Source organism: Erpetoichthys calabaricus, chromosome 13 (genome assembly GCF_900747795.2).
Source record: "Erpetoichthys calabaricus chromosome 13, fErpCal1.3, whole genome shotgun sequence".
NCBI lineage: Eukaryota > Metazoa > Chordata > Cladistia > Polypteriformes > Polypteridae > Erpetoichthys > Erpetoichthys calabaricus.
In genome coordinates this window covers 81573563-81593670 of record NC_041406.2, presented here as the reverse complement: position 1 = coordinate 81593670, position 20108 = coordinate 81573563, and the positions used below count along the sequence as shown (strand labels likewise).

Sequence of the window (20108 nt, the reverse complement as noted above, 5' to 3'; positions counted from 1 at the left end):
ACTGATAACACTTAAATGTTAGTTATGGTCAGTGTAGATTGCTGAGCGTGAATTACTTAAGATTAACATTTGTATACTTTGAAATAATGCAAAGAACACCAAATAGATTTCCCTAAGTATTTTGTGTCCTTCAGTTTACTGAACACATAAATCAGTCAATCCATCCATTTTCAGAACCTGCATAATCCAGTTTTAGGGTTGTGCAGAGAGAGGAGCCTATAGGCATAAGGCATGATCCAGCGGTGGATAAGGCGTCAATCCATTGCAGTGCAAACCTACACACACACACACACACACACACACACACTCAGTTACACACGCATAATCGCACTTAGCCATTTCTGGTCAGTTTAGAGTTAGTGACACAAACATAGGCAGGCAGCGTGTCATTGTGGTTAATGTGTTGGACTTCAAACCCTTAGGTTGTGGGTTTTAATATCACTACTGATGCTATGTGACCATGAGCAAATCACTTGACCTGCCTGTGCCCCATTTGGAAAAATAACCAATTGTATAACAAATGTTATAAATTGCCTTGGATAAAGGTGTCAGCTAAAAAAGTAAATGTGATTTTCTATAAGCTTTTCTGCTTTTCCATATTTCTCAAGCAGTTTTTTTTTCTTGCCATTCACACTCATTCTTGAATGTATTGCCTCTTCTTAATCACAACCTCCTACCATCCAAAGTCTGGTGAACTCTTTTTAAGACTAGGTAACAGACACTGCTACAGAATTACTCAAGCCCCTTTGTGTACAAAAGAAGTGAGTACTCCCTACCCGAGTATTATATTTGTACCAGTAACGGCGCACTGCACGATAATGTACAGTGAATACACTTGACTTGAGCATTCGTAGTTTTCATACTCTGTCTCTGTACGTTTAGTATTTGTTTGCTCAGAGGTTGATGCACTTGTTGCTTCCTGAGCAGCTCTTCTTTTCTCCACCCTAGCAGCCCGCTTCTTCTCTTCTTTTGTTGGCATCTTTTCGCATTAAAACTGATTAAGTCAGTGTTTGTATTGCAATTACTTAGTACGTTTCCTTAATTTTTAAATTAAGCTGGCACTTAAGTCTTCAATCTGCCTCAAGAATGATTTAAGATATGAAGAGGTAGGGAAAGTGATGGTGAAGGTGGTAAGGATGAGAACGCATCCGTTCGCATGCGCCGCACGGCCGACCTGCTGGCCACTGCCAAGAGTTGATTCTACAATAAAATAAAATAAAAATAAAAAGAGGAATAACCTTGGATGTCAATCATCACCCCGAAAGTGTATAGTAGAATTCATGTAGTATATGTGTACCAAATTTCAGGTCAATAGTTCAAACGGTTTGCGAGCTTCAGGGGATTTAAAATCCTGGACAGACAAGCGGACAGCCACGGTAGCCTGTTATATAAAAAGATTCTTAAGTTGACCATATAAACTTTGAACAGGTTTACCTAATGTCCAGACATCCTCATCCCTGAGGTACTGGAGACCACCATTCTTTTAAATGTGAAAACTTTAAGGTAATGCATGTGCCCTTTGGCTGCTCTCTTGAATCTTAGATTGCTATAAGATGACCTTTCTTGCCTAAGTGACCCACAGCATGCATTTTTATGGGACTATGAACCACCCTTGTGTATTTGTCTTGTCTCTTTGGCAGGATACCAGGTATATCTGACATCCAATTGTAAGGTCCAAACCAATAAAAAAACAAAAATCTTAAAAGCATGATGATTTGCGCTATGAAAATTTCTGCAGAGCATGGAAAACATTTCTCAAAAGTACAGTTAGACAAATAGAAATAATTAGGTGTTAATTTGGGTGCACAGTATACTGTATGGGCTAAATTTAATAATATATTTTATATAATGCATCTTGGCATTATAGAACATGTCTGACTGATGCATTATGTTAACCATCCCAAGAGCTAACTTTATATGTCCAGTTGTCCTGTGAAAAGTTTGAGTCTATCACCATTGTGCAGTTCATTATATTTTCCAGAATAATCATTTGTATAAACAATTTCCTTGCAATTGTGCTTTACTTGCTTTTCTGAAAATGTTTTGACACTCTGCATTTTCCAAAAAGCCTTTTACATATTCTGAAATGAAAAATTTATTTGACTCTATAAAAATTCCAAAGAGAAAGAGTGCTGGTGTTTCAAAGAAGAATATATAATTTGTTCTCAAGGGAAAGTCTTTAGAAACACATTAACTGAACATATTCAGAGGAGGATACTTCATTTAACTGTAACTTCCAAAGGATCTGGAGTGTGCCAAATTGTAATTTCAGTCCATTTAAACTAATCATGGTAACACATGGAGAGTTTCTATGATTAAATAGGTAGCCTGGAGGCCATGTGCACCTTTTTATCTAGTGAATCATAGGGATTAACATAATCAGTATAATATTTGTGTCTAAATTAAATTTGTGTTCAATGATATTATAATTGGGTCATATGGTACACAAAATAGCATGCAGAATAAACTTCTAAACAGTATAGAAGGTATTTAAATGAAAAGCATAGTTGACTGAGCTGCACTGCATTTTTTCATATCTGTATATTACAATTCATGTTTGCCGATGCCTCATAAATAAATTTGAGTATTGCATGCATTTTATGCTCTTTGAATGTATTTGAATGTATTTTCATATAACCACTTGAAATGATTTCCTACCATTTGTGTGGATTGTAATTCCTTGTTATATTTTGTTTTTCAATAGAAGTACCAAGTTGTCATTCCATCTACATGAGGCAGGAAGGTTTTTTGCCTCATTCCAATAGGACTGAAGGTAAATAATGAATTATTTGTGTCTCAATAATAATTTACAAATGTATAAGATATCCATGAAGGATTTCGTTATTATTTATCATGAAAATAACTAAGTCATTTCCTTTGGACCAATGTGTTCTAATTGTCATCAAGGCACATTTAGTACCAAACTACATGAAAGTACTGACTTTATGTTTATTTATGAACCGACATACAGTACATAATGAAACAATGTTGCATTTGTTCATCACGGTGTATAGCAAAATCACTAATATTAACTAACTCTTATAGTGTTAATGTAACACTTAAATATGAAGAGAGTGGACCCATATATATGCTTAAAGTCATAATTTACTTCTGGTGATTTTACTGTGTGATTTTTAAAATAAAGTTGTAAAAATTTAAGAAATGCACGGCAAAATATTTTTAGTTGATCTAATGCCATTAAGAATAAACCACTGACGGACTTTATTAACTTTAACAAATTAAAAAAAAAAGACATGTTTTATTTAAATAGCTATATAATGCTGCATTTTAATGGCACTTTCAACCACCCTAAGCAGTACACCTTGCAGAACAAGGACAAAAAACACAAAAACGAGAATTAAATTGCATAAGGAAGCTAAATGTGTTTACACTGTAGATTTCAAATTCACAGATCATAATTTCGTAGCTTTTTTAAAATATAAACATACAGTGTTGGAGATACACAACTGGAGGAGCAAAAGAAAACTCCTTTGTTTACTTTGTATTTGTATTTAAAATATTGGAACTCATTTACTGAATGATAGCCGTAATTGGTATTATATGTGATTTTATATTAGCTACTGTAGGAGCTATGCAATGAAGAATATCTGAAAGTTAATTGTAAATTCAAAGTTCTTGGCTTCCTCATTGCAGAGCTGGCTTTGTAATTTTAGGATAAGATGTGCTCAATTGTGTAGCATGCTTGGAACTCAAACTGAACAGAACAGACTTTATAATTGAGGATGTACGGTATCTTAAGTCAATTCACATTCCAGATATCTTGCAATTGTTCTTTTGCTTTCTTCAGTGAAAACGTTTGTGCGTGAACTAAAATTAGATTGAGACAGAGTACTGTAAGTGGCCATGTTAATAGGTACATCTGCACCGACTGTGTAATTGACTGCTTAATCAGTGACAGAATGAGATGTAGAGACAATACCATTTAGCAGATTGACAGGTACTAATGGTTAGGAAAGGAAATCAGGAGAATGGACAAGACTGAAAAAAGTCTAAGTGGATTTTAATGTAGTAAGCCAATAGACACTAGACATACTGGAACTGTGTCACAGTTGAATTCAGAATGGACCACCATCAAAAATGCTACAGGCAAAGGAAACCCTATAGACAAATTTGTAAAGTTGAAGAAACAAACTGATGAAAGCTGACAGTGCTTTACAAATAGGCTGTGGCCTGTCAGCTAAGAGCCTAGTGCAATAGTGATAATCTTCTTTACCAATGAGGAATAGTAATCAGTGGTTCAACATAGCTTTATTCTTGTCCTCGTAAAACAAAGACAGTAGCAGTGGTCTAAGGCTGGTGTACTGGATTGGTATCCCCTGGTGTGATGAATCCTGATTCCTGTTGAATATCAAAATGTAGAAAAATTTCAAAAATATATGGATTCCTCATTCCTAGAATCAATAATGCAGGCCGGTAGATGTTGTATAATGTTATAGAGTATATTTTGTGGAAATCTTTGCGGCTATTGATAGTAGTAAGGTGTTCTACCTGGTTAGCCATGATGGAAGCAGTGAGAAGTCAAGCAAAATGAGCACATTTTATTGGTGAATAAAAGAAAAAGGAGCCTCGGTTTCCTTGAAAGCTTGCATATTGTAATCTGCTTAGTTAGCTAATAAAAGGTGTCATTTTGCTTAGCTTCTCACTGCCTATTGATATAAACAGAGCAAAGTTTCGATTGCAGAGGTAATTGAACATTATTGCCAAGCAGGTGCAGCACTTGAGTGTGGCATTGCACCACATTCCAAGGGCAGTGAACTCTTGGAGTGAGTGTAAGGACTTGATACTGAATTTTAGAGTAATATAGTGAACTTCACTAAATGCAATAGATCTAAATACAGAATAAAATGTTTGGGATGATGTGAAAAAAAGTTTCAGAATAGGGGACAAACACCAGGCAAATTACAACAGCTATGTGAACACATTGGACAATGTAACATTACTTTGCCAAACATTTGGTAACTAGCTGTGTCAATGCTTCAGACTGTTTTAAAGGAATACCCCCCCAAAAATGGTAATTTTTTTATATATGTTACCCTATTTAGTTTGTAGTGGTTGCTGAGAAATATCTTTAATCCCATGTTTCCATGCAGATTGAAGAGAAAAGCATTTATGATATAAGACTACAATGACAAATTCTTTACAACAATAAATGATGTGAAAATGTCAATAGAAAAAAACTCATGTTGCTTGTGTCACATAATCTATATGTCAGTTGTCCAGTTGTATGGTCGAAACAAGCAACACACTTGTTTTTTTTTTGCTAAAATACTGTTAATTAATGCTAATGTTTGCTGTGTTATAATGGATACACAACAGTATTCAAACATGTCTGTATAGTTTGGAATAGAGAAAATTATTGGGATATGGAAAATATCCTACTACAGGAAAACAATAATCTTTTAAAAAAATTTTGTTGAAACAAATATACTGTGTATTTAAAGACACATCTAATTAATTATAACAATTACAACTGTTTCCTATTTTAACAAATTGTGCCTCATTTCTCATTTTTCATGCAGGCTGTATGTATGATAAAGTACAGAGACACTTTTATGATGATACTTGTGTTGTTCCTGAAAAGTTTGAAGGTAAGAGTTTTAATTTGATTAGTGATACACTTTGGGGCAATCCAGTTGTACAGCAATGCCTACCAATAGAAGAGATAGCAATGTGGGAATGCTTGCATAATTACAGGTTCCAAATCCATCATCTGATATCCTCGAAGTCAGATATTTTTCAATAATGAATTGTTCAGATTTCAGAAAAAATATAACAGTAGAGTTTTGAATAAGTTTGAATATGGGAATACAGTACAGTGTAGTTATCGTGTGGGTCTCCCACATATATGGCCCACCATTCTGCATGGAAAAATGCTTCTGCTACATGTGAGTGGATCTGATGCCACAGAAACTGAAAGTGTAAATATTTCACATTTCAAAGAAATATGTTTTCCAGTATGCAAATTTGGTGTAAAAATAATACCCAAACACTTCATCTCCCAAACACTTTTTTAAAAAAGAGATGCATGCTTCTTAACATCAAAGGTGGATGTGATCTCTTTTCTCCAGTTCTTAAGTGCTGAATTCTTAGAGATGAAAATGTTGCTTTTAAAACACTAACAATCACATGCTAATCTGATGGATGTTATAAAATATATTCTGTGTCCTGTCCAGTGGATTGGCATATGATCTCCATGGGTTCACAAAATGTCCATAGGAGATTTCCCCCAAATTGCAACAAATTACCCAGGCACAGTACATTTTCATTTAATTTGATACCTGAGAAAACATTTGTTTGAATACTTACTGACTTCAGTGAAGAAGCAGGGAAATCTGAAATACAGTAAAACACCCATGTAGTGTTTTTCTAAGGAATGATGACAAAAAAGGAGTGTTAAATGCAGGAAACTGCCAATGATTTCTTCAGGATTTCATTTAGTACAGGTCTAATTTCGCTGTGTTTAGGGTTTTTTAATATTTTCACTTGAGTTTTTATTATGATTAATAGTTATGATCAATTAAGAAGTGACCTGATCTGATTCTTTTCATGAATGTCTCCTTGAGGTTGATAGCAAGTGCGCTAAACCATCACATACAACCAATTGTGTTTGATCTGAAACACAAAAAAGGCTACATTCACAGTGCAGCTCCATTTTTTTACTCATATGCGAGATCTGATGTTTTAGAGAAGTCTGATTAGCAAAAAAAAAAAACAATATATGGAATCAAAACGTTTCTGAAAAGATTTGCAGGGCTTTTGTAACAACTGTTTTGCATCCAAACCTGTCCCACTACACTATGTCAGTCCTTTAGTCCACTTGTTTCTGTGTACAAAGCACTGGTAGTAATAAATACATTCAAACCAACAACTATGATCTTTCTATTCCTGTTTCTTTCCCTTGCCATCCTGAACTTACAAATTTATAGATGGTCTGCACTGAAACAATGTGAAGTAGCACAGCAACCAGCATCCGTCTGACAAAATTGTTTTATATATTTTGTGTATATGTTGCAGGTACAGGATAGACATCTGTACTCATATCAGATCTGAATCATTTGCAAAATAGTCTAAATGGTCAAAAATGAAAAATCAGATAAACAAGGCAAAAATCAGGATACAGTCACTTTTAGCTGCAGTGTGAACACAGCCTTAAAAGACTTCTTTAGACAATGAACATTTTATGGTCAACAACATATAAAAAATGTAAAATGTGTGAAAAAGCTAAAGGAATGTTAAATCGATCCATTGTAAATACTTCTGTTTTTGGGAGGGGTCCCCACCTCAGCTATTGCGGGGCTCACAAGTTTTCACTACAGTAGTGGTCCTGTCCGCAGATGACCCAGCCTGTTTTGCACAATAGTAAGTTTTTCGCATTATACTCAGTGTGATTGTTAGCAGTAAGGGCCAGGATAAACTTGACATAATGCGATATGCACTTCTGGACTCTGCTGCTATACATGAGACATCATCATGGTGAGAAAACAGTGTCCCATTTCGCTGTGTTGTGAGTTGAGATAAGAAAGATGTTGACAGTAAAACTTCTTTGCATTCCAATGCTGTTTCAAAGGTGCAAAAAAATGGCAACAGTGACGAAAACATAGTGCCGTCCAAATTCCCACTTCTTTTATCGGACATTTTCTGCTTTGCACGGACATATCTGTTTCAAATTTGTTTCCATTTCGTCTTGCACGTTTCCACATCTGCTTTCATAGAGCTGTCAATTTGATGCCAACTGTTCTGACACGCATGTTTGTCACTATGGAGAGGGGTCGTAAGATTGTGAAGATGGCGATAATTTCTAACCTGCTCTATCAGCTCTTCCTTGAAACGTTCAGCCATGTTGATAGTGAACAACAATGCTGACAACACCACCCAAATTTTTGCTGATACTGCAACTCTCGCACACGTTGCATTAATTTCTGATGATGTGCTCAGGGGATGCGTCAAAAGAGCACTGGGAACATGTGACAGCCATATCACATGCACGTAAGCATTCTGAGCGTCAAGTGTAAATTCGGCTTAACTGTAACTTACATAATGTGAGGTATAATAAAGTGTTAAACTAAAACATAGCAGTATGTTTATTTTAGGGAGCCCCTCTAATAGCGGAATATATACTGTAAATGTATCATACTTGGTGTTCTGTGGTAAAATGGACAATAGATATCTTAAGAGATTATCATTTGAGGCCACTTTACACACAAGGCCACACTACATCTGCTATCATTAGCACTGGTTGACGTTTCCCACCAAAAAAAACTTTTTGTATATTTTGGAGTTACAGTTAAATGTATGGAGGAGTATTTTAAAATAGTGGTATATTGGTAGGTTGTACTCTATTTTAATATACATTGCTATTCCTTCAGAGAATTTTTTGTAATTATAGTTACACTATGTATTGGAATGCCATCTCAATGCAAATAAAAACTCTTTTCATTTTGAAACAAGGTGACATTAAACAGGAACCTGGTATGTACAGAGAAGGCCCCACATATCAACGACGAGGATCTCTCCAATTATGGCAGTTTCTGGTTGCACTTCTGGATGATCCGTCAAACTCTCATTTTATAGCCTGGACTGGTCGAGGAATGGAGTTTAAACTCATTGAGCCTGAAGAAGTGAGTCTGTTTTAAGTCACTTTTCACAAATATATTAAAAAGGTAACCACACAAGGTTTTATTTAAATGAAATATCCAGTAAATAGGTATAAAAACAATATACTCACCTTTGAACATACCTTCAGAAGTAAAGAATTATTTTTCTGATAGTCTAAAATTTTACTTAATAGTGAAGTTGTCAAGGATATACTGTTTTTTCACTATAAAAAGGCCATTCAGTACAATTTTCAGCATTGGGAATTCCCACTGATGGCATCCATATATCCATCCAACACTTTGATTTGGCAGTGCATTTATCTTTTCAAAGAATGATAATGAGTTCAGAGTTCAAAGAGCTGAAAATATTATAATTCTGAAAATGGAATTTATTTAAATAGGTGGAGTGGTGGCTCTGAGGCTAAGGATCTGTGCTAGTATCTGGAAGTTTGCCGGTTCAAATCCCGCTACTGCCATAAGGGATCCTACTCCGTTGGGCCCTTGATCAAGGCCCTTTACCTGAAAATTGCTCCAGGGACGGTGTACAATGGCGAACCCTGTGCTCTGACTTCCAAAGGCCATGTGAAAGGACTATTTACCCTTGGGCATTAATACAGTGTGCCAACCTCCAGTCAGGAAAGAAACCAGGAATCTAATCAAAGTCCTGACTCACTGGAATAACCAGTTATTACCACACAGAAAACATTATAGCTCATGAAGAACAAGACCCTCTTGTCATTTTAATTTCTCCATCATTATTTATTTTGGTTATTTAAAAGGTTTCACATAATCCTGTCTGTTCACATATTTTCTTAAATTACAATATTTAAATTTGTATGGATTGAGTAAGCTAAAGTGCTTTAATTGTAATACTGTGTGTGAATTATGTATTTATTGAGTATTGAATTTTATTATTTATTTATTGTTGTTACATAAAACATCTTAATTTGGATATTAATAATTTTTCTCTCTTCTGGCATTCATTATTATGGCTATAAATCACATACACAGTTTCTAGTAATTTTATTACTGTGGCAAACTGAAATAACTAATTTATTTGTACCATAATGAAAACCAAAATATCAAGTTGTTGGCCAGGTTCAGTATAAACATTTCATTCCTCACTTGCACACAGTTGTCATTCACAATTTTCTTTTTCTGAAATTGCACTTTTTCAGAAAATGTTTTTAGTATGTACTTCCCTCACTTTCATCAGTCTTGCCCAATGCCATTATTTTTAACATATGGACACCCGTTATGAGATGTATTTTATTGACAATGTCAGCAGATGTTAAAATATATTTTTCCTTAATTAATTTGTTTCCTCCCAATGAATGATTTTAAAATGCAGAAATGCAACATTAGTCACAGTTGTAGAGTAACATTAAATGAGGACTTACTGAACATGTTTTGAATCTTACTCTTTAAAAAAGAAACATAAAAATGTTAATTTAAATTTTAAAAGAACAATGATCTCATTCAATGACATCCAAAGTGCATTAACTGATATTACGTTTTATTGCTTTCAACAGTATTTAATACATTTTATGTTCTTTAGACCTTTTTATTGTGTGAAATACCATTGTTTTTCTAAGATCATTGTTTTTAGATATGGGACAATGACTGCTCATTAATATGTAAAGTGTTACTTTTCTACATAGAAAATACCATGTCTGTCATCCTTAGTTATTAATTTGTGCTACTAAGATAAACTGAAGTATAGTTAAACATACAATTGCTGAACCTAACAGTCAAAGAAAAATATTAAAGAGGGCTTCATGAAAACAGAAAAGAAAGCTGTCAGTATCAGGGCATAATGCATTATATAACAGCAATTAATGGTTATTCATTTAAAAATATTTCTTCTTTAATGATCAGTAGAATAAAAGATAAATGGTTATTTACATACTTTAACTTTTATCCCCTTTTGTGAATCCTTTAGGGTTTTGTTTGTGTTTTCTAAGAGAATGTATCATAATTCTGTCTAAAATAAATTCTAAAGTCAGAGTCAAGGTTTCCAACAGAGATCAATTGTGTTCAATTGCTTCAGACAAGCACCTTTAAAAATTCCTGAAAATGTATTTTTATTCATAGTGTTAGAACATGGTCAACATTTTATATTCCTTTTGAAACCAGAAAAGTATTGTTTTCTATATTTCAGTTCCCCAATGACAGTATTTTGCTGTGTAAACATCAAGTGAATAGGGAGAAAGTTTATTTAATTTATCTTTTTAAGGTTCAAGAGCAGGAGAGCTAGCCAATGCCATCAAACAAACAAATAAACTTACCTGCTTAATGAAAATCGTCTTCCTCCTTACTTTGTATTTCAAAATTCTCTTCACTCCCTTCACCATCACAGTCGTTGCTTTCTTTTCAGAGGGTTAGGGTTCATTTCAGCTAACTCGTTATCACTTTGTCTGTACATTTTCATTTTGTGGGAGAAAATTTATTGTCAAACTTCATATTCATTTTTTGCTAATTCATCAATTCAACTTATTTCAATAAAGCGCATGTACAATATGAGCCTTTATCTATGAAAAAGTATGTACAGTGGGCTAGATGGAACATAGAATCTGCTGATTACGCTATTCATGATATTTGGTATGTAAAAAATTCTAGGAAGCACTTTTTACATTTAGGAATAAAAAGAAAACATGAAATACACAAAAGAAATTTCTCTTTTGGAATGACAGCTGTATTCAATGTTTTGTGGCTGTCAAAAAAGAGTATCAATCTTTTGGTGTTTTTTTTTTTTAATCTACAGTGGACCCTTGACTTATGAACTCAATTCGTTCGCGAGGGCTGGTTGTAACTCAGTTGGTTGTAAGTCAGGACTATTTTTCCCATAAGAAATAATCGAAATACCCATAATGCGTTCCGAACCTCCCACAGCAACACTTACTTAACCTTTTCATAATAAAAAAGGGTTGCATAATGTGCATAATTTACCAAAACAACAATAATGTTTCTAATGTACTAACCAAAAAGTTATAAAAAGTGCCTAGCCTGCCAGAAACAACAATTTCATACTGTACTCACCATTTAATTTGACATCTTTGGGCTGCAGGAAGGGAGGAGGAGGAGAATGAAATGGAAGGTGGTTATTGTTTGGAAGGAGACTCCTTATACAAATCTTTTCTTTGTAAAATTGTCGAGATGGTGGATTTTGACATGTTATACATATTAGCGAGATCGGTCACACGAACACCACTCTCATATTTCCGCACTATTTCCTTCTGTTTCGATTGTGATCACTTTCTTTACCTTCGTTACCTTCTCTTCCTTCCTTAGCAATTATCGAAATAAATTATATAAATCGCTGCACTGACTGAAATTACGTCCACAAACACATGTATCTGGGCTCTGACTGATGCTTACGAACACTCTCGGCTGTTTGTTTACAATCGCACAAGCGGATACAGGTGACCGCATTCGGGTCATAACGCAAGACGTTGGTCGTAATTCTAAACAAAAATTTTGGTCGTAAACCAAGTTGTTCGCATGTCAGGCCGGTCGTATATCAAGGGTCGACTGTACTATATAAAAAGTACTAAGGTCTGTGTGCCCATTCCTTCTGAGCAATCTAATTGGTCAGTTTGATTTGGGTGACATACAGTAATGAAAGAGGAAGTGCGAAAGTGTGAGACTCACAGTTAAAGAGTAAAGGCATAAGAGGCACGCTGATAGAGTTGCCTTCAAAGACAGCAGGTATAAATCCGGACAGGAGGTGAGGAAGGTGCCTTGAAAATAATGACAGAGTCTGAGAAGCAGGCTTTATGGGAACACACTCAAGAGAGGGCCCTGCAGTAAAGAGACGCTGAGATATGTGAATATTGAGGAAAGGAGCACATAAGGCAAGAGATAGCCAAAATTGTTTTCATTATTCTGCTACCTCTCTTTGTCAGGTATTATGGCTGGTGTTCAAACAAATATATTGACAAGCATTGTTAAAAAACTATAAGTTTGACTAAACACTAGTTTGTGACTTAAAATTGTAATATTTTGTGAATTACAAAAAATAAACATATTGGTACGTATATATAAAATAAATGTATATGCCTTACATGTTTCACTGTGCAGATAATACAGTGTGGTGTATTTAAATTTGATCTCTCGTAACACCTGGATAGTCACGTGCAGAATTAGCTTTTTCAGATTGCTGTCTGTAAGAGGTGGGAGCTATTTGGGTGGAATTACATCTGAAGATACTGAGTATTTACCTGTGTTCTTGTGAAATAGGCAAAGCCACCAAAGATGGAATGGCAGATATCCTCTTAGTGGAAAGCTAGCTTAGACAAACACTCATAGATAGATAGATAGATAGATAGATAGATAGATAGATAGATAGATAGATAGATAGATAGATAGATAGATAGATAGATAGATAGATAGATAGATAGATAGATACTTTATTAATCCCAATGGGAAATTCACAAATTGTTGCCATCATCATGATTACTCCTAGAACAAAACATCATTGACAAATAGTGATGGGACATATTAGAATATTTTAGTCAGTCAGTCAGTCATTTTCCAACCCGCTATATCCTAACTACAGGGTCACGGGGGTCTGCTGGAGCCAATCCCAGCCAGCATAGGGCGCAAGGCAGGAACAAATCCCTGGGCAGAGCGCCAGACCACCGCAGGGCACACGCACAAATCCTACAATTGGACAGTAATATTATTTGTGCATTGCTTCTTTATTACTAGGCTGGCAGTATGTTTGCAGTATTGTTTGTGGTGCTGTCTCATAGCTCCAGCTGATTTGGAATTAGCTTTACACCAACTTACCATATGAACATGGTTATCTTTGACATATTTTTGATATGACTTTGTTATTCATCTTTGTAAAGGTTTATTTTCAAGGAATGACATTATTCTTTGTTTGGGTGTTAATTTTTTGTCATTTTATTTTAACTGAATCATAACGGTAGGATACACGTAATGGCACTAAGGATTATCATCTATGATTTCTCCTGTAAATTTCAGCAAAGCACATCAGTCCTGTATCTGAGATTATGAATTTGATTCTGAAAAGATCTTAGCGTAGAGAGCTTAGTGTTTGATATTCTTATTACAAATCACAGCTTTGTTTCTCAGTTTGATTCTTAGTCTGAGCATTTTGATTTTGATTATACTCCTAAGCTAGCTTGAGGTTTTTTTGGTAAATACCTAAGTTCAATACACTCTAGTGTTTGAATTTTGGGTTTTGGTTTTTGTATTTGGGAATAAAACTTTGGTGCTAAGCTATTATAATTATTTTAGTTCCAGTCGTTTGATACAGCAATCTCCTGGTGCATTTTTAATAGAAATACAGTGGTTGCTGAGTAAACAATGTGCCAGTATATGAAGGGAAGAGGGGCTGTTTAGAAATCCCAGGCCTGTGAGACGAGCCTGGGTTGTGGTATAGCCAAGCTGTTTTGAGTAATGATGGCTTTTCTCCTGGTATATAAAAATATTAAGGTTAGGTTAACTGTTGATTCTTTCATTGGCCCTGTATAAGTGAGAGTGAGTCCTAAACTGGATTCGTGTTCCATTCATGACTGAATCCTGCTAGTAGCCTGTATTCTAACAGGCATTCTATAAGACACGTTGGACTTGACTTATTAATACTATGCCGTTTATGACTGAATTATAGTGCTATGGGTGGGATCAGGCAATGAAAGAATAAGAAGTGAGACTAAAATTATTTGAGTTTTTTTCTGGTTTTGTATAATTGCAATAGAGGTGACCTGAATGATTGCTTTTAAACTACAGTAGGCTAAGTGTGTCAGTATGTCGAAGATGTAGAAAAGCAGATTTACCTAAAAACATACAAAACAGCATGCTGGCTGAAATAGCTAAAATTAGTGCAACAGACATTAAAAAGGCTCCTGAAAATGGTGACTTTAGTTTTCCTTCCATATCCAAAAGCAGCTTGCATGTTTAGTTAATTGGTGAGTCTAAGTTGGCCCCCTACTAGTGAGCGTGGGTGTGTGTGCAGTGAGTGTGTCCTATGATGGGTAAAATGCAGTGTTTATTCCTGACTCATTATGATGCTTGAGAGTCAAACAGACAAAGAGAAGTTACATTGCCAGAATGAAAACGTTGTGAGGATTAATTTGTCGTCAATTCAAAGAGGAGGAGACCATATAACATAAACATTATTTTTGTCAATTTATGAATTTACCAACCTCGACTGAGGTATTGCAACAGTTACACATATGTATTTGGACATACTGACAAACAGAATTAGGGGTTAGACTTTGCTGAAATGTGTAAATAATTTATGGAACCTGGAATTAACTCCCGTTCATACTAATATTTTTTCTGTTATACAGTATATCAAATTTTATTTTTTAATATTTCTCCAATTAGATTTGTAATGGACATTGACTGTAGCATATTTTTCAAATAAAGAGGGACGTATTAATTAGGTTCAGAAATAACATAAGAGTATGTAGTGATCAATTATTTGAAAGGGCAGCAAAAAGTATAAATAAATGGTGCCTAAAATATTTATTCACATATCAGTGAAAACAAAATGTTGGTAACCAATCAGAATGATCAAAATAAACACGAAAGGCCTGAGCATTTAGGAGAATGTTTATTGGGCATATGCCTCTTTCATGTTAGGTTTTATGTCTAAATGTTATATTATTTTTATCATTAAAAATAAAACAATATAAAACATCAATAGGTGGTGAAGGACACTTAAAATGACTGAATCTATATAACGTACACCTGTGAATTTTCTAGGTTGACTCTTTTGTTGTTATTGTTGTATATTAAAGGGTCTCTTTAAGTGTTTTCTGTGTAACATTTTACCCCATATTTTTTTTCTAATAATTGACTTTTTTTAATATGACTGAAATCTTTGTCTATAATGGAAAGTAAAGAAAGATAAAAGCAGCACTTCTAGGTTTTTCTTCTGTTGCGTATTAAAAATGTAGAAAATACTTGTTTATTCATCATAACTGAAAGTGTTTATTTACTTTGCAACAGGTGGCACGTCGTTGGGGCATTCAGAAAAATCGTCCAGCCATGAATTATGATAAGCTGAGTCGATCTTTGCGCTATTACTATGAGAAAGGGATCATGCAAAAGGTAGATAATTCTTTATTTATGGCATGTCTTTGCTATCTGTGCTATTGATAGTGTTATTAACACTTGTTAAGTTTTAGCATCATTAGACATTCTTGTTAATAATTTTGTTTTTTTTAAACAATATTTTTTTTAATCTGAAGGTGGCAGGAGAAAGATACGTGTACAAATTTGTGTGTGACCCAGAAGCGCTTTTCTCCATGGCTTTTCCTGACAATCAACGCCCTGTGTTGAAGACCGATATGGAGCGCCATATCAATGAGGAAGACACTGTCCCACTTTCCCACTTTGATGAAAACTTGGCTTACGTGCAGGAGGGAGGTTACTGTAATTCTCATCCTTATAATGAAGGCTACGTGTATTAACAGATGACGTGGCAGATAATTCCCTCAATGTGTTCTTATACGTCATGGATCAAGGTTCGATTTAGGATTTACCTAGATCATAATTTGCTTTCACTGGCTTCATGAAGAGGGTCTTTGTTCTTATCATATTACAACACAATCCACTATGGATAGTGCACTTTATTGATAAAGACTGAAATTTGAATTTGAATAGAAAAGGTGGGGTTGTTTTTACTTTATTTTCTAAGCATTTGAAAGCAACTTTAAGAAGATATTTCACGAGTAATCCAGTCAAATGAGATTAGATCGATTTGGGATTTACAATGATGATTGAGATGTTACTTTCTCCATATGAAAATGTCCACTATTACTAATAGGACAATGTGGGGAAATTGGATTTTCCCCAGAGGAGTACAACTGCAAGATAAATGCCTTTATAGTTTGAAAAGGTTTTTTTTTTTTTTTTGGCTTCATTCTGGTTGTCGTCATCTGCTGATGTCAGCAATACTGATTATTTAAAATTGCATTCATTCCAATTATCCTTTACTTTTAAAAAGGAAATGCTGTTTTGAGAAATTGATATTTAAACTAACAGTTTTGAAGTTAGACAAAGGTAACTGATATGGCATAGCCCAACGTAGAGTTATATTCTTGCCATGTTGGCAACTAAAGACCACAGTGTGTTGTGAATTTTATTTGTATTTTTATTTTTGCAAATTTGTTTTAAGGTATACTATGCGCATTGTGCGAATATGCTTTTTCTTTTAATCGGATCTGAAATCTGTGCCCCTACATGTATGATTTTAAGAAAGAAAACACTATTAGCAACACTCTGACCCCAAAGAAAATTTTAGAAAAATATGAAAAAAGAGATCTTAAGCAATACTCATATTGTAATTATTTATTTACACCATAATTTGCTCACTAAAGAGGAATCACCTGTATTCTTAACTCATTTTATTATTAATGCTGTATTAACACAATAAACACACTTAAGTAAAATGTATACAATAAATAGGTACTTAGTTGATAGTCAGAGTACCTTGTGGGATGCAGTTAATATCTTTACAGTTACTTTGCCTCTGTTTATTAAATATTCAAATACAATATTAGAATATGAACATGCTTCTGCTGTTGGTCTATTTTCTGTGATCTAATATTAAGTATGATCAACTTCACTGAGGAGCTCAGACTGAAGCTGTGAGTGCAGTAGCAGCATTTCAAGACACAATAGATGATTGCAGCATTAGAAGGTAGTTTAAGCTGTAGCTTCACTGCAAGTAGCACTTCATTCATTTGGTGAAAATGTTCTTCAGATTTGGATGAAAAATGTATGTATCGAACATCCAAACAGGATGGAAAGTTTATGTATCAAGCATCAGTGAAAATTGCAGAAATTTAATGTATCTAGTGCTGGCACTATTCTGTGATATTACTTTTATATCTGCAATTATGATTTCATAGCTAGTTCATTTTCTGGAAAAAAATTATAAAATTATATATATATACACAGTATAAAGAAAAACGAATAAAATGACTAACCAGCTACAGTATCTAAAGCCATTGGACATATAGCGACTAGGAACCTTCCAGATTCTTTCTATAAATGTCATTATTAAGTACCCTGTTGTCATTGGCCACACAACGAGAAAGCAGTGAAAATGTTGATATTTTCTTCAACTCTAGAACAGAGCACTTTATTCAGCCTCTTCATTTATTTTCAACTTGCAGAGCAGTTCTTCACCCTTAAATTATTGAGTGGTTCCTTCCACTTCTATGTTTAATATCGGTTTTTAACTTCCTTGATGATAATTTTAATTATTTCTGTTAGTTAAGAAAATAAAGTCTGAATTATTATGTGGTTTGGTATGGTAATAACGCAACTTGGCTGGCTTTGTGGCTCTTGCAAAACAGTGAAGTGGAGACCGGAAACTGAATAAGACAAGTGGGCTTTTGAACTCCGTAATTAATTAATAAAAAGAGAAAAAGAAAAAAAGTGGTTGTTGTGGCTTCCTAATTTGAAAATTAAGAGTTTTGAGCATATATATATATATATATATTATATACAGAGTTGCTGCAAACAAAACAAATTCAGTATTTTGTATAGACATATTTTAAAAACAAAAAAAAATTAAAATGGCTCAAACTCCAATGAGAAAATTCTGCATTATGGTGTGATACATGAAAGTGTTTTGTTAAGACAATCTATTCTGTATAATGTCAGTACACAAAGCCTAAATGTATAAGATAGCATCTTTGAGGCCAGAATTACAGTTTGGGCAGATTTACACATTTCCACAGAAGCCCAGTGGTCCTGCTTGCTTGTTTCATGCTTATGGGATGCTGGGGGACTGTATGATACTGAAGACTTGCTCTCTAGTTAAGAATGACTTAAATGGAATACTGTCTGACACTACCCTTCCTCAAAAAATGTCAAACTGCCTGCTTTCAAATTTCATTTCAACACAACCAGATCATTTCAGTACATTTGTGGCGTTCTATACTTGTAAACCATTGACCTTTGATTATAAACCATGGAGAACCACAAAGCATCTTAAACAAAAAAAGAATTAGTGTTTTTTAAATTTGCCATTCATATATATGAAGGTGCCTAGATGTTAGTAGGTATGAAATACCAGTGTTTTACAATTTTCATGTGTTTTCCAGAGAGTAAAAGCAATTTGAGTCTAGATGAAGCAGTTGCTGTCAGATTGATTGCTAAACCGTCCAGATCTCAGTGTGATTGTGCGAATGCTTTATACAAACGTACAGTGAAGCTCCCTTTTGGATGAGCTGTAGCTTCGCACCATGAAAGGTTCCTGCACAACAACAGAAAGGATAATTTGACTTGTTAAAAATAGATACATGAACCTTAACTTTGTTATGTTTGTTTTATATAAAACAGAAAACAAAAATAGATTTCATAAAATAGATTTCATGACACTGCCTGGCTATTTAATTTGCATAAACAGTACACAACTGTTCTCATAGCATTTGAATTATGCAGTAAAGGCATCAGACAAAATTGTTACTTGTAGGTATCCATTATAAGCAGCTTTTAACAGTCTGCCTATTATAGAACATAAGATATAAATCAATGAGTAATGGCAGTGACATAAAATATTTCAAGAGTCTTACTGTTTTAATAGTTATTTATTACTGTTGACAGCATATTTAGTAAAATGTCTATAGACAGTTATTAGCTGGTTTGTAATGGATCCTTAAAGCGTGACCATATTATTTCTTTCTGAGTTCATGAAATGAAAACTGAAGAAATGCTTAGATGCTCCTTATCAGTTATCTAGTCTACTTAGACATCATAACTGTTTTCTACAATTTTATCGTCTTTTCAATATTTTATCTTTTTTAAAGGAGAAATGTGTGTGACGGTAAAATTGTCCAAATGCTGCTTTTTTCTTTAATTATTTTTGTTTCTTTTTCCTGGCAGGTTAATAAACATGGCAGCTGAATTCTGTAGAGATCTTGTGTATTTCATGTTTTGTTCACATGATGTTTAGTTTGATCAAATACGTTAAAATATTAAAAAAAATATTATTTTGTAACTGATAATCCTTATATACAATAAAGTGGGGTCAAGCAAATTATTGTAACAACTGTGTTGGCCACTTGTTTTGATGATATATTTCAGTGTATCTCTTCAGAACAAATCCTTATATGGTTGTCTATCACTGGGCACCTGTATACCTAAACACACATGCTTAAATACATTGAGCCGAATTTGAGTTTCCAGTTAACTTAAAAGTAGAGCATGTATACTAAACACAAAATACAATCAAACTGGGAATCAGCTTTCACAAAGCAGAAACACTGTCAGCTCTGCCACAGTGCCGATAATAGCTAATTCTTGCCAGATGAAGCATTTGCTCCTTTTGACCCTGTACAAGAATAACAGAGTCATAGAAGATAAACAGATTGACCTGTTGAATATTTTATGTGGGATGAGAGGCATGCTCAACATCAGCTTGGGTAAATTTTGGGGAAGTTCGGTTCATGTTTGCATACACTGGATTGAGAAAGGATATAGACTCTTTCACTTTTTTCACAT

General features: G+C 34.3%; 1 protein-coding gene across 4 annotated transcripts in view; it reads left to right on the top strand.

Annotated features, from left to right (window-relative positions):
• The window catches only part of etv1 (ETS variant transcription factor 1), an 89411-nt gene extending 69767 nt beyond the window's left edge, over nt 1-19644 (top strand). For all 4 annotated transcript variants that reach the window (XM_028817166.2, XM_028817167.2, XM_051935715.1 and 1 more), the window contains 5 exons: nt 2705-2773; nt 5541-5609; nt 8470-8639; nt 15600-15701; nt 15842-19644. In XM_028817166.2, coding sequence (XP_028672999.1) covers nt 2705-2773; nt 5541-5609; nt 8470-8639; nt 15600-15701; nt 15842-16063 — 632 coding nt within the window. In that variant the 3' untranslated portion in view covers nt 16064-19644. The remainder of the gene's footprint in view (nt 1-2704; nt 2774-5540; nt 5610-8469; nt 8640-15599; nt 15702-15841) is intronic.
• The last annotated feature ends 464 nt before the right edge of the window (nt 19645-20108 follow it).